General features: G+C 49.6%; 5 protein-coding genes across 5 annotated transcripts; 4 read left to right on the forward strand and 1 right to left on the reverse strand.

Annotated features, from left to right (window-relative positions):
• Positions 1-424: 424 nt before the first annotated feature.
• P170DRAFT_477523 (proliferating cell nuclear antigen) lies at positions 425-4,302 on the forward strand (the record flags this gene model as incomplete). Its single annotated transcript, XM_024853482.1, has 9 exons — positions 425-473; positions 528-727; positions 796-1,277; positions 1,343-1,794; positions 1,853-2,515; positions 3,348-3,388; positions 3,453-3,882; positions 3,939-4,225; positions 4,285-4,302. 9 exons carry the CDS (start codon positions 425-427, stop codon positions 4,300-4,302), a joined length of 2,622 nt encoding a protein of 873 aa, XP_024701950.1.
• A 2,240-nt stretch (positions 4,303-6,542) lies between these two features.
• P170DRAFT_362011 (MFS general substrate transporter) lies at positions 6,543-8,230 on the forward strand (the record flags this gene model as incomplete). The annotated part of the gene is made up of 5 exons (XM_024844497.1): positions 6,543-6,702; positions 6,757-6,937; positions 6,981-7,145; positions 7,192-7,546; positions 7,616-8,230. The coding sequence occupies 5 exons, from the start codon at positions 6,543-6,545 to the stop codon at positions 8,228-8,230; spliced, it is 1,476 nt and encodes a 491-aa protein (XP_024701951.1).
• A 675-nt stretch (positions 8,231-8,905) lies between these two features.
• On the reverse strand, positions 8,906-10,345 carry P170DRAFT_466089 (uncharacterized protein; the record flags this gene model as incomplete). Its single annotated transcript, XM_024852386.1, has 3 exons — positions 8,906-9,849; positions 9,898-10,010; positions 10,080-10,345. The coding sequence occupies 3 exons, from the start codon at positions 10,343-10,345 to the stop codon at positions 8,906-8,908; spliced, it is 1,323 nt and encodes a 440-aa protein (XP_024701952.1).
• A 1,590-nt stretch (positions 10,346-11,935) lies between these two features.
• P170DRAFT_427951 (uncharacterized protein) lies at positions 11,936-13,072 on the forward strand (the record flags this gene model as incomplete). Its single annotated transcript, XM_024847814.1, has 1 exon — positions 11,936-13,072. One exon carries the CDS (start codon positions 11,936-11,938, stop codon positions 13,070-13,072), a length of 1,137 nt encoding a protein of 378 aa, XP_024701953.1.
• Positions 13,073-13,527: 455 nt separating this feature from the next.
• P170DRAFT_427952 (uncharacterized protein) lies at positions 13,528-14,367 on the forward strand (the record flags this gene model as incomplete). Its single annotated transcript, XM_024847815.1, has 5 exons — positions 13,528-13,970; positions 14,030-14,059; positions 14,143-14,181; positions 14,254-14,260; positions 14,317-14,367. The coding sequence occupies 5 exons, from the start codon at positions 13,528-13,530 to the stop codon at positions 14,365-14,367; spliced, it is 570 nt and encodes a 189-aa protein (XP_024701954.1).
• Between the last annotated feature and the right edge of the window lie 683 nt (positions 14,368-15,050).

The raw sequence follows: 15,050 nt of genomic DNA on the forward strand, positions 1-15,050 counted from the left end.
GAACGACCGGATCTTCAACGTGGCCCTCCTGGCTATTTTTGTCCGCCGCAATTTCCATCCTATCGCCCAGGGGGAATCCCTTTTGTCTCCCTACGTGAATGCTCCAAATCCATGCACCCGAGTTTCAGCCCGTCTCTTTTGTGCAGTCGCTCTCTCTGCTGATTGCTCCGAATTACCGCGCTGACCGGCCTGCGCCAACCCCCGATCCGAACGCAATTGCTCCTTCCCTCGTCTTTTCCAGCTTGTGGGATCCGGCGGAGATGGTTTTCGATAATTGATCTCCACCACCTTCCTTTCACCACTGCCTCGTTCCACGAACGACCTGATCCCGACCGATCCGTCGATCGACTTTCCTGCTTGACCGACCTTATCGCTCCCCTCCAACCCCTCCCTATTCACGAGCGTTACGGAATGTGCCCTGGTCATGGAATCTCTCGTCTATGAAGATTCGCCGCTGGCAGAGTACCTTCAGGGTGGGTGGCAAAAAGCTCCCGTCGCCAAACCAACTGCTGACCATGTACCTTCAGGGGAAGGCGAACACGACCCGAACTGGCCTGTTCAGGAATCCGAGAACTCCGACGATGTCTCCGATTCGACCGCAGCAGACTTCGCCCCGCGAGGAACGTCGAAGTTCCAGAGCCGGATTCGAAATAAACTCCCCAAGCCCCTGGACTTGAAGGTATCGCACCAGAAAGCGGCCCTGGGGAAGATTTACGACACTTGCACGGTATTGTCCCGTTGATTCCTCGTGACTGTCATTAGAAGTAGGCTGACGACTCCGTTTCTCGATCACAGTCCGCTTTGAACGCGCGAATCGCCCGGAGCGACAATGAACGGTTTCTGGAACAGTTCGGCTACGTTATCGTTGCATCCCAGTTGTTGAATGAGCACAGCGCCCCTTCCTATACATCAGCCGCCGACGTTCTGTCCACCTCGCAGCCCGCAGATCTTCCCTCGCTTTCCACGACGTTCGGACTACAAGGGGCGGTTGTCACCGCCTCGACTTCATTCTCGATCGCTTGGTTATTACATTGGAGTCGATCTCGCACCGGAACCGGCATCAATCCTCGCAAAGTCGGCGTTCTCCTAATCCTCGTCCCGGTGATTGGAGTCTTCTTCTACGCTTTTGCCAAACGACAATGGCTCAAATACTTGCGGCATCAAGCCGTGGAAGCGGCCGCGTCTTTCATCAGTAACGCTCAGGGATTCGATTCCGCCGCGTCTGCATCGGTTGTGTTCATTCAGGAAGTTGAGCTGGTCTCAAGAGGTTACCGGATGTGGGTTCACACTACTCCTGGTCGGGAAACGTTATGTTTAGAAACAAATGCTAATTTTAACGTAGAAGTACACCCATGCCTCCTATCAGTCGTCTTGAAGATCAGGCCCAAACGCGACGTTGCCTGAGATTGCGTCGGACCGTCTCCGAGAGCTTCTTTTCCATGTTGGGTCGGTACATTCGGGCGCAGCGCATTTTGCAACCGCTCACGGATGACGCGAATTTGGCCAAATACTACGACATCTACGACATCACCGAAGAGGAGCTTATCGAAGCCGAATCGACCTTGAATGAGCGCACAACCGATGATCAATATTCTCTGCGCGCTCTGCGTACTCTGTTCGGAAGGTTGTATATCGTCAGGAAGAGCATTCTTTGCTGTCTTTTGGCTCTCGGCGCCGACGGCGGCGGATCGGATATCGCAAGATGGAGCACTGCCGTTGAGCAAATGCGCGACTTGTCTGAACTTACTGGGCACAATGTCCGCAAAATGAGCAACATTCTTAACGAAGACGACCGTGAGTATTCATTCAGCCACCCTCATCGCAGGCCTCACATCTAATCAACTTTCTGCAGGTGAAGCTATTCCTCCTTCCCCTCTGCCCACGGCTTCTCCGAACAAGGAAGGTCTCCGTGCTCAATACCGAAAGCTCAACTCGCTCTCACAAGGAATCCGTGCGCTCCATGCCAAAATGCACATCATTCGGGAACTTTCCAGCGCCAATCTTGAGCGTGCGGACACTGGTGACATCGAACCGACCCTGCTATCGCAATACGAATCGATAGGAACGGACATCAAAAGCATTCTTCAGGAATGGGAGGCTGGGAAATCGGCTCTCGCGAACAACATGGCCAAACAGTCGAGCATAGACCGTCTTTCGCGACCACCGAGCGGACTGTCACCCATGCCCATGTCTCCGACGCCTAGCCTAGGCGGGGCTACAGCGGTGGAAGGTAGCCCGACTGACGCACTCAAGGCCCTGAATGGCGAACGACCGGACTCGAGTCTCATCCAAAACACCGATGACGAGGAGATCTTTGAAGCTGTGGCTCTTCCGGCCCGTGCCAGCAAACGGATGTCCATGACGCGAGAGGAGCGCATCGCCCGGGTCAAAGAAGACCGAGCCAAACAGGCGGCCGCCAGAGACCGTGTGGACGCAAACACCCATATGTTAAAGGAGCTCGAGATGGTCATCAAGCAGCGACCTAAGACATCCCTCGCCTCAAAACGGGTCACGAGTATTTAATTCTCAGATCCTGCCCCGCTCCTTCGTTCTCACCCTTTCCCTCCCTGCGTCCCTCTAGGGACGCTTCTTCGAGTATTCTTGTCTATATTGAACAGAACTGCAGCCGTGTTGTCAACACGTATGCAGGGTTGATACCCAATGTGCATAGATTGGCCTGGTGTCAGCGGCGTTTTCTTCTTGTTTATTTGCTAACTTTTCTGCCTGAGTCTTCTTGGTTACCTATCTTTGGTCTCACGTGTATTCCTTCGTTCCTGCAGTATAGCATGCAGAGTGTATATTCTCTTTTGTCGCGACAGTCCTTCGTTGTCTTGTACTTCTTTTTGTATTCTTCTCAGTTCCTTCTGTATCATTGAGGGCATGGTGTTAATATGGACAGTTCCGCCATCAACCTGGTGCATTGTTGGAGATAGCCGTGTATTTAACTACGTGAAATCTAAATTGATCTTGGATCGACCTTTTTCTCAATAATCAGAACTATCCGTACTCGAAGAACTCGAAGACGCGACCAGTCATGTGGCTGCCTGAGGCCACAGTCTAACCCCAAACGGTCATATCAGCCTCAGGCCAGACGCGGGACACGCGAGCGCGTTTCCCCACCGCCGCAGGCGACGCGATTTCATTTCTCTTCGTTTAACCCCGTCATCGCCATCCTTCTTTCACTGCTCCCAACCCTACTCCTCTCAACCTAATAGCTGCCTGTCCCTCCATATCCCTCCAATTCCCCTTTTTCTCTTCACATTCCCACCGCAACAACCTATCACATCAAGAGTGAGTATTTCAAAAGTCATGACCGCCAGAGAACTGCATTTTGACCCATTCACCAGTGTTGGAAGCTCGCCTAGAACAAGCCTCGCTCCTGAAGAAGGTACGTGAACCCAATGCTCTATAATCTCTTTCAAACCCGCAAACTGACTTTATCTCGATTGCAGGTCGTCGATGCCATCAAAGACCTTGTCCAGGACTGCAACTTCGACTGCAATGACTCCGGAATCGCCCTCCAGGCCATGGACAACTCCCACGTTGCCCTGGTCTCCATGCTCCTGAAGGCCGAGGGTTTCTCTCCCTACCGCTGCGACCGCAACATTGCCCTCGGTATCAACCTGGTGTCCCTGACCAAGGTTCTGCGGGCCGCCCAGAACGAGGATATCCTGACCCTGAAGGCGGACGACTCGCCCGACGCCGTCAACCTCATGTTCGAGAGCGCCGAGACCGACCGGCTAAGCGAGTACGATATCAAGTTGATGGACATTGACCAGGAGCACCTGGCCATTCCCGAGACGGAGTACGCCGCTACGGTTGAGATGCCCTCGGCGGAATTCCAGCGCATCTGCAGAGATCTGCACGCTCTGTCTGAGTCCGGTATGTATTTGTTATAATTATTGGGGTTCCTTTCGGGCCATTTCTGACTTTTCCAGTTGTCATCGAGGCCACCAAGGAGGGTGTCAAGTTCTCCTGCCAGGGTGACATTGGCAGTGGCTCCGTTACCATCCGCCAGCACACCAACGTCGACAAGCCCGACCAGAACGTTTCCATTGCCCTCAGCGAACCCGTTGCCCTTACCTTCTCCCTCAAGTACCTTGTCAACTTCTGCAAGGCTACCAACCTGTCCGGCACGGTGTCTCTCTGCTTGTCTCAGGAGGTGCCTCTGCTCGTGGAATACGGTCTTGGAAGCGGTCACTTGCGATTCTACCTTGCTCCTAAGGTGCGTATCTTACCCTCGTCTCGTTTCGTTACAATCAGCGGTGCTAATTTTTGGTCCAGATCGGTGATGAGGAGTAAGCGGAAGAAAAAAATAAGAAAAAAACAAATAAATTATGATGATGAAGTGGGGAGCATAAGGAGGCCACGATTTCTTTTTCGTTTTTCTTGTTCACATTTTTGTTCAAAATATCCCTTGAATGTTGCGCACCATACGATGCCAAAGCCTACATATAATATCCAAGTTAGATATCAAGCGATCAACTTTCCTACTTTTTTGGGTAATTTATTCAAGTAATTCAAGTAATTGGCAAGGAGCTCAAGCAATTCTCTTGAGATTTATGTTTCTAATATCAAGACAAGCCCAGTTTGATGACATCCAGCACCATCCATAAAAATTCCTAACCAACCAACCATCCAGACCCTCGATCCCTACACCAGACCCGTGCACTCTCGTACACCAAGCCCCTCACTAAATTAGCCAGGGACACACACAAAAAGAAGCTCTTCCCAGCACCCCAAGAGAGCAACCGGAACAGACAGACTGACCTTAAAAAAAGAGCGAAGCACCACCCCAACCAGAATAATCGGAATCGAATGATACCACCCCCTCTCCTCCGAGAAGAAAAGGGGCTCGGTATGCTGCGTATTGCACTAAAGTGTCACGCCCCGCTCGCTCGCCCGCAAGCAAGCAAGGAGCAGGGGGCACACAATCTTCGCAACGACTCTCCCATGGGGTTTTTTACCGCCCCGATGTTTCTGATGCCAATTGCAGATGCGAGACTCGCATCGGGCCCTTGCGGGCAGTACCGGTCTCGTCCTTTTACCCAAGGGAAAAAGGAAACAAGACGGGTGCGAGTAGTGAAGATTCCTCCGAATTTCTCATTTGCGGGACCTTGCTCTGACCCGAACAAATCGGGTCAGAGGCAAGGGACAAGGACGGCGCAGGGCACCGTCGACTTGTCGTGTGTAGCAAAGAAACGCAGCATTGGTTGGGATGGTGCTTAGAGAGAAGAAGAGAAAAGGAAAAGGAAGGAGATTGGAGAGGGAAAGAAAATATAGGAGTTGTTGTGTGGTGCGGAAGTGACTCACCGCCTGCTGGTTTCTGATTGGGCGGTGGGCTGCCTGTCTGTGTGGCCTCAGGTGTCTATATCTACGTCTACGGAGTTATTACTCGCTTGTATCTCATCTCGGTTTCTACGTCGTCTTTCTCGGGCACTGGTATTTTTCAAGGTGGCTCTAATGATTGTGAATGTGTACTAGATTGTGGGAGTATGTCTTACATGAAGTGTACTGATCATTCCGCTATTCTGTCGCCTTCTAGAGATATCCCTGAAGCACTGTGGTCTCTCCAGAAGAGAAGCTCTACTTGTAGCCTGAAGGAAGCAATGCTCGGTTCATCTTTCTAAAACCTGAGAGCTCATTGGATAATGAATCCTATGTTGACAAGTTAGCCATATCCAAGCAACTGTCCGGGACTTGTCTTTCAGGCTTATGCGTGTCAGCTAATTATCGATCAAGCATTTCAAGTTCCCGAGTTCCTGACTTATGAAGGCCTGAGATTATGAAACGTGCCAGCCAGATCGGGTATTAAGTATTAGAGTACCACTAAATTGCATGGTAGCCGAGATGACATCTTGGGATCTAATGATACGAATACGAATTTGTTGTATGTTCCCGAGCATCGAGTGATGTATATCGCTGTACTCCGTTGGCTGTCTTTTCTGATGTATTAATCGATAGGCATGGCCTATTTATGGTAAGAAGGGTGACGCCTTGCTATTAGTGAGCTTTCCTGGCTGATTGTTGAAAACCGCAATCACTTTGAAACGCATTTCCTGACTGATAGGGTAGATGTTATCTTTCCTGCTCATGGTACAAGGATACTCCAATGCCCCCTATCTGCTCTCTCCCAATTCCTCGTCTCTGATGGACTGAGAAGACTTTCGAAGCATGCTAGCAGTCCGCTTTACGTTAATGTCCCAACATAAGTGCAGGAAACGGCCGTATCTATAAACCAACCGCGTTACTGCTTTGGGGTAAGCTTTCCTTGAAATAAACTGTGAATAGCCGTGACAACCAAGTAGGCTATTAGAACTACCCCAGATCCACTACCCCAGTCTCGCTTCGACTCCTCCATGCGGGGGCTGGTGTCCTGTCTTTGTGGAGATATGAAGCGGGGAAATGATTGACTACTGTCAGTGCGATTGGATATTGGGTATAAAAGCAGGGTTTCTTTCGTTTATCCAAGTACTGCCTCTCCTTGATATCCTGAAGTGTCAGACCCTCTGAAGTAATCGACCTTCCTCACTACCGTCAAAATGGCCTCGAATGATAAGCCCGGGGTCGAGCTAGAGGAGAACATCAAGGACAAACGTGTCCCTCCCACCTACGTGATTGACCCCGTTGAGGAGAAGAAGGTGGTCAGGAAACTGGATCGAGTGATTCTACCGCTTATGGCTTTTGTTTATTTCTTCCAATGTCAGTGTGTCCTTTCTACGAGTTGCTCATGCCGTGCTGATGAATTTAACTCAGACCTCGATAAGCAAAGTATCAATTACGCCGCTGTCTTTGGCTTAAAAAAGGATCTTGGGCTCAGCGGTGCGGATTTCTCATGGGCCGTCTCGCTCTTCTACTTCGGCCAGCTGTTCTCGCAGTATCCCGCGGCGTATCTGATGAGTAGGGTGCGGATTACATCGTTTGTGGGAGTCACAGTGTAGGTCAATCCCTCGTGTGTTGACCCAGTCTAAGAGGATCAGGATCCTCTGGGGCGCCGCCGAGATGTGTCTTGCCGCCACGCAAGACTTCAAAAGTCTGGCTGCGGTCAGGTTTCTTCTCGGATTCTTCGAAGGCGCCGTATCTCCCTCCTTCGTGATCATCACGAGCAACTGGTACTGTCAAAGGGAACACCCTGTTCGAGTTGCGTTAGTACACCCTCACCCATCTCTATAACCCCAACTAACCATCCAGAACATGGGTCTCCATGTTCGGCGTCGCCCAGATCGTCGGCGCCCTCATGATGTACGGCGTCAGCAGCGCCGACCTGTCCATCCAGACCTGGCGAGTGATGTTTCTCATCTGCGGCGGCCTGACCGTTCTCGGCGGCCTGCTCTTTACCTTCCTCATGCCTCGCGACAGCACCACCGCCTGGTTCCTGAACGATCGCGAACGCCAGATCGCCACCGAGCGTCTGGCCCTGGACCGCGCCACCCGCGACCAGACCAGCTTCAACTGGGCCCAGGCCAAGGAAGCCGTCACGGATATCCGCACGCTGATGTACGCCCTGATGGCGCTGTTCATCACCTTGCCAACGGCCATTCTCAAAGTACCCTCCCCTCCCCTCCCTTATCCTCCATCCATCCCGCTCTAACACGCAATGCGCAATATCCTCTAGTTCTCCTCCCTCGTCATCGAAGGCTTCGGCTTCAGCGCCTTCGAAACAATGCTGGTCGGGCTGCCCACCGGCGCAGTAGCGTTCATCCTCTGCTGGGTCGGCGCGCTGGTCCCGCTCCACTGGCCCAACACGCGGTGCTTCACGGGGATCTTCCTCGCGGCGATGCCCATGCTCGGGAGTCTGCTTCTGCTCGCCCTCCCGGCGTCCAGCAACTGGGGCATCGTGGTGAGCACGTGGTTCGCGTCGTGCAACTCGCCGGCGCTCAGCAACGCCGTCGGCCTCATGGCGTCCAACGTGCGCGGCAACACGAAGAAGTCCGTCGTCGGGGCCATCTTTTTCGTAATGTACTGCGTCGGGTGTATTGTGTCGCCGCAGCTGTGGACAGCCGCCGATGCGCCGCGGTACTTCAAGGGGTGTGTGACGAGTGTGGTGAGTTTGGGGCTGCTGGGGGTCTCGTTGGGGGTGTTCTATGCGACGGCGAGGTGGAGTAATGCGCGGAGGGAGAGGGGGGCGAGGGCGGGGGAGGGAGAGGACGGTGTTGGTGCTGGGGCTGGGTTGGATGTGGATGCGGATTTGACGGAGAAGCAGGATAGAGGATTTAGGTATACTTATTAGGGGGTGGGAGGTATGGGATGTTGGTTGGTGGTGTTGTGAGTAGGCATCTCGGTTGGATAGAAAGAACGAAAGTAGAGAACATAGTATTTGGTGTCGACCTCTGAGCATTTAAATGAACAATCTCGATCTATATGCCATTCTCTCAAGCCCACGAAACCACTTAAACAGCACAGACAAGATAAAAAACAGGGAAAGAGACGAGGTATTTCCCGGCAAATATCAAGTAGCCGTGCCGAATATTATATCTCTACTGGATTTAGGACATATAGCCGAATTAAACATGCACAGTCATCCTGGAGGCGCAGTCATTGTCACGCATGCATCTCCACTGACATCTAATGGCTGGCTTCTTGGTCTCTGGACGAGACTTAGTAAATGCAATTTATGATGGAAACGATAATAGGAGGTTATCTGGAACGCGAACAAAGCTATGTCAATTATTGCATCCATAAGTGAGTAAGCAGTAACTGGGACTATATTTGTGGCTATAAATGTGACAATTTGTAGGTAGCCAGCAACACAAAGCAATGGAAAGTCTAACAGAGAATCAAGGTAAAAAGATCAAAAGCAATCAAGAAAGAAAGAGAACAAAAATCATGCCATATGCCGAAAAGGTAACTAAGACAACGCAGCTTGAACATCGGTCTCCCGTAAGAGCATGGCCATCAAAGATCTTCAGTCGTTTTCTGGCGGTGCACCACTCCACCAATTTTTGACGGAGTCCAGAAAAGACCACGTGGAAGCTTTTCTTTTCTCGGGCTTTGGTGACGTAGGGGTCTGTCTTGCCTTCATGAAGAACAAGGCGATATGCTTTGCCACGTCTAACCAGTCGAAGACCGAGTCAAACCATCCCTTCTTTTCGTTTTGCGGTTTTCTACCACCAGGGGGAGGTAACAGCTTGGGGATCGCCAATGGGTTTGAACCGGTGTCAGAATCGTCTGGCCGGCCGCAAACAATGTTGCGGTCGTTGATAGTTTTAATGTCAGTCGTTCCTGGCGCCGCAATAAGGACTTTGGCAGCCTCAGTCTCCTCCACGGATTTTCCTTCGGCCAGCTCGCTCAAGATTTGAAGTTTAGGTGTCTCGCATGCCCCATATCGATCCGTAATAAGACGTTTGATTTGTGCCTCTCGCTCAAGGAGTTGGTCCTCGTTGTCAAGAACGTGCCGGTCAACATCAATTGCTGAAACGTCATCGTTAAGAACTCCATGGTGATAGAGAAATCCCCCATGGAGTCTGTAGGGAGGATTGAGAATTCGCGCAATTTCGGTTTCACGTTCAAGTTGTTTTCCTCTTTTCCAGGCTTCCTTGAAGCTTTTCTTGCTCCAGGAGTCCCATTGTGTAGTGACAATGGTGATGTTCTTGTAGAATTGCGGGCCGCAGAAACATTGCACCCACTGCATAATCTTAGCATCTTCTTCAGTCAAGCGAGGGTTCATCTTTCCATAGACATAGATAAAACCCGCAACACGGACGAATGGGCCCAGAGTGCTGAGACAGCTAACAATGTCTCTCATGTTTGGTATATCCTTCACATCGGAAGCCCCAAAGCCTGCAGTGTCGACAAACAGGTACTGCTCATTGTCAATTAGAGCGGGGCAGACGTAATACTGCAAGGTTCCTGTTGAAAGACTCAGTATGCGATAGAGTTACGCTGGCGTTGTCTTACCTGATCTCAGAGAGTGTCCGACATTGAGGTCCAGTCCTGAAAGCTCTTGGAGTATGGTCGTCTTCCCAGCACCTGCTACGCCGGAAACAAGTATGAGTTTTGTACCGGCGAGGCTAGTAACAGCAGTCAGTATTAATGCCCGATAGAAGTTGCCTAGAATTGACTGAGAGAAGATAACTCACTGCCTTCTGATGAACCTGAGAACTGGCCTGGAAGCAGCACCTTTGGCTTCGGTAACGAGACTTCTCAGAGTCTCGTATGTATAGACCCTCCACGCCGAACGCTTGCTCTTTTCATCACCCTGCGCTGAGCCTTCGCCGACCTTACCATATTCAACCTCATCTTCACTGGTTTCACTCTCCACTTTCTCGTCCTCGTCACTGAGTGCGACGATTCCTTCTCCCACAAAGGACGGGGCTTCGCTTTCATGTCCTGCATTCGAGGCCATTTTGTGTCTTTCTCTAGCGTATATACTAGGACCTAGGGCAAAATAATGAGGTACAATAATGAGAAATGAAAAGAATGAGCTGTAGTGCAATGAAAGCGCACCTAAAAATATCAAGAGGATAAGACACTGGGAATATCCCGATTGCTTGATTCTCTTCGTCCTGTGCTCTGGGATAGAAAAGAAGGACGAAGATGAAGGGTCCAGGTGGCGGTATTTATCCCTTTTCATGTCGAGCCTTTGCGAACAGGCCTTCTCCAAAGATGACGGTCTGGTCTACGCCAGAGAGCAGCGTCGTCACTTGATGGGGCAATGAAAGGCCAATGCATTCCAGTCCGGACATCAGAAGACCTGAATGCGCCTGGGAGATGCCCAAGGACCAAACGAGGTCTCCAGATGCTGTTGGCCGGAGCCATGAAATCTCGCCTTATCTCTAGGAAGATGGTAGTATAATGATGCCGTACGAGCCGGCGTGTAGCAACAAGCTTCATCCTAATTGGGCGAAACACTAAAGGTTCACATTTTAGCGCCAAATCCAACCCAATCAAAGCGACTCCTGGCCCTCTTGGCAGGCTGGCAAACAATCATGGAAGTACCTGGACCCATCGAATCGAGACGACTATGAATTAGCACTACCCCGCGCCATTTGGACGACAGATATCTGGTGCCCTATCTTCGCTCTGGCTGGCTCATGGTAGATGCGGCCTCTAACTCACAACCACGTAGCTCGGAATTGTGGCTAGACAATTGAAACACCTTAGAGGCTGAAGGCCAACGCTCCCCAAATACTTTCTACAATAGGTGGTGACTAGTCCATCTTCCTCCTCTTCTCCCCTTTGCAGGTTCCATCATCTGTCGACTATTTTCTATGCTGAACATTATGGATTTTCCAATGTATTATTCGCCTGACTTGTGTTTTCAAGAAACGCTTGACCCTTCCATTGCGACGGCACTCTTTGAGCCGCAGAGCACAGGCTATTATCCGATTCAAAACGTGCCTCGGCTCGACGTTGTGGCACCGAATCCCTTTCAGGGTACCCCCCAAACAAGCTTAAGTGGACAGCTGTCAATATCATACCAGTCCTCCTCTACACACGGAACGAACAAATACCATACATCCGCTGTGGAGGCCCAGCTTCTCTCCACTCATGGGCGGCCCTACTCCATACGCAAGAGACGCCGTCGGTCTAGAATGTTTTACAGACGACGCAGATGCCGCTCGAACCCGGCAAAGAGAAGAAATCGCAGACCCAGGCCCACCAAATTGAAAGACGTTGAAGGCATTTTCAAAGAGATAACCGCTGGGGAAGCTTGGAAATTAGATTTTACGATGGAAATACTTTACGCATTGTATTATTGTGATACCTCGTGAGTGGCGCCAACCATTCCTTCTGTGTGCTCCTGAGCAGTGACTAATATTGATATTTGAGTAGTGAATCAAGTTTGAAGAGGAGGTTGAAAAAGGATGGAAGTCAAGAGAAGAAGAAAAGGACAAGGGGCTGTCGGGCTTTGCACAAACACAAATTGGCTAACACATTAAGAGATCTCATCAAAGTCGACGTGATCTCTATGTTTCGTCCTTCAATTCCCAACATGCCACCTCTTCGCAGATACATACATCAAGAACGACTACTTTACAGCATTGATAGATTCTTACATGGCATCTTCGACAGAAGAAGTCCTCGTGGATGGTCAGCGGACCTAATTGACTTCATACCACCAAGCGGAATAGAGAGTCAAGGCCCCCTATGGCAGTTGATTTCGGATAATTGCTTTGCTATCTCCAGGCTCGTGCGGTCCAACAAAAAGGATATGGCGGAAGCCACCTTGCAGGAAACTTTGAATCGATTAACCGAGATCTGTCGACATGGCGATCCATACTTCATGGTGAAGTTCTGGCGAGTTTGCTTGTTTCTGCGCGTTATTGATCGGCATTGTCCAGAGTTAGAGGGGCTTTCGAAGCTATTATCGACGCTTGAACAGGGCTTCTTGGAACACCAACAAAAGTCGCGAGAGGATCATCCCCTGCTGGTCACCGTTCAAGCTCTGAGAAATACTCATGAGGATGACTTCAAGGACACCCTTCGTATCGGATACTTTAAGGCCATCAGGACTATGGCCGATCTCAATCCATACTCGGACAAGAATGGGGTCACATTGCACATGATTTGTGTCTATTTCAAATACTTCGACAAGCAATTTGTGGACAAAATCGGCGTGCTGCAAAAGCTCCACGAAACATGGAGTATGGTAACTGATCAAGATAGCCATATTTCATCTCTTGCCGTGATTAGCGCCAGCTACTACTGGTGTTATGCGGCGCGCTATATCAAAAAGTGCTTTGCTTGTGCATACGAAGCAGCGTCGAGGTTGCTTGAAGACAGCAAGGTCCTCATAGTTGGCACGAGTCAACTCTCTTGGACATTTCCGGCCCTGGTATTCACATTTGCATCCACTGTGGTTGCGAATCAGGCTTTGAAGAACGATGATTTTGGAACGTACTATGCAACGCTAGATTACGCTATATTAGCGCTTGAAGGTAGTGATCGAGAGTGTTGCACACAGGCTTCTCTGTTGTCAAAGTCACTCAAAAACCACATTGAGAAACTGTTGAAAATTCGACCTTACCAGGAGATTGCTGGCTGGGAACGTTCCACTGCTAAGGTCGAACAGGAGCGATTGGAGAGGATTGAGAGTAGAATCGACCAGACATATGGCGGATGTGCGTGAGAAAAATGAAGGGTAAGAGAAAGGACAACCCCATAGATCGAAAAAGAATTGAGGACTGAATATATCCCAAGACCTGGCTGACAACCAATGAGCATGATATAACGATTGACTTTGATTTTGTACTGTCTAATTTAATATTACTGTTCTACTAACTTTCCGGTGAGCTGACTTTTCAGGAAAACTCTATTCTATAGTGTAATGCCATTGTCTCAAGTCCTCTCGACTGCGTATCACCAGTATATCCGCCCAATTCTTTCAACTGCGGAGTCCTTAAAACAAAGCCATGCACCAAATTTCCTCAAAACAATAGACTATACTGGAATTCCCCGATTCCAAACCCCCAGAAGCTACTAGTATATAACAATCTCATATCCCACAATCACAACCTCCCAACCTCACCACCCCTTCACACCACACATCACTAACTCACAAACCCTTATATATACCATCCCAAAATGAACCACAGAACCAACACCTCCTACTTCTGCCTCATCCGCCTCACCTCCGACAGCGAGTTCTTCGACAGCGAATGGATGGGCAGTGTCATCACCGCGCTGGAGCAGGGCCACTACACCATCTGGAGACAGCTCAGCCGCACAAAAAGCCCCCTGCCCAAGAGATCCGACCTGTTCCGCGTCGACATCAGCTCTGACATCCTAGAGCCCAAGCACCACGATATGGTCGTGAAGGTTCTCCGCGCCCGCATGCTCCGGAACCAGAAGATCGCGCGCATCGTCGAGGCCCAGCACCCCGGGGGAGGCGATTCTGTTGTTGGAGCGGAGCGTCCGGCGTCGGGCGGGTTTCCGCTGTTTTGTGAGATCCCTTGGATGGGGGATCCGGACGATTGGTCGGATGTTGAGGAGGTTGAGGAGGTTGAGGATGGGGTTGATGGCAATGTGTGAGTGGTGGTATTGTTTTCTTTGCTTGCTGTGGCTTTCTTGCTTATGGATTCTTTAGGTGCCGTGTTGTTCTATGTTGGAACAGGAGGTGGGAAGGTATAAAATGCAAGGCTTTTCTTCTATGACTTGAAACATGAAATGAAATGTTTGTCTGACTGACATTTTTTCTAGTAGATGTTTGCAGGTTCTAGTTACCTGTTCTGTTAACCAGTAAGTTTCTCGGCTTTTTTACACTTGTTTTGCTATAATTCATAGTATGTTAATAATTTTTTCATTTTGTAGCCCTCATGTACGAAGATTTCAAGGACGTAGGAATCATCGTGCTGCTCTTGTCATAGCTTCTAGTATAGCCCTTTGGTCGTGTTCAACACAGCAATACTCCGGAAAGAGTTCTAGTCATACCTGTTCTGTCCTAATCAGGAGGTTATTCAACTGTTTTACACCACTTCTTTTGCTATAATTAATAGTATATTGATAATCTTTTGATCCTCACTTACAATAACTTTAAGGACACAGGAACCATGGTGCTGCTGTTATCCGTTATCGCGGCTTCTAGTGTTAAAAGTCATGTCTTGCTAACTAGACCAAACCGGTTCTGGTCAGTTCTCATAATATGTTTTATGTTCAACATCACATATTGTTGACATATCAGATATTGCAAGGACTACCCAGTAGCCCAGCTGAGGCTTTTGGTCTAGCGGTAATATGAGGAACATGCTTATACATATAGACCCGTTGGTCGTGTCCAACACAATTAATCCCTCAGAAAGATTCTCAGCGTATCATTTTGTCAACAAATAATGTCGAACATTTTTAAACACTTTCGTTCAGACTACTAGATCTACTGAATCATCTGGCAGGAATATCTCTCTCAAATTTCTTGGAAAGCCTTGCTGAACACGAATTAAACCATTGTTCAACACAGCAATTTTCCTACTACCAGCTGCAATCATGACTGATTGGCTTAAAAATGCCATCATATAACGGTAAAATCCTAAAAGCTAGTACTTTACTGCGATTCTAATGAACAATGTCATTTGTATTCTTTTAAGTTCAACAATACTTTGCAACTTCCGCTC

The sequence above is a fragment of the Aspergillus steynii genome (genome assembly GCF_002849105.1).
Source record: "Aspergillus steynii IBT 23096 chromosome Unknown P170scaffold_6, whole genome shotgun sequence".
Taxonomy (NCBI): Eukaryota; Fungi; Ascomycota; class Eurotiomycetes; order Eurotiales; family Aspergillaceae; genus Aspergillus; species Aspergillus steynii.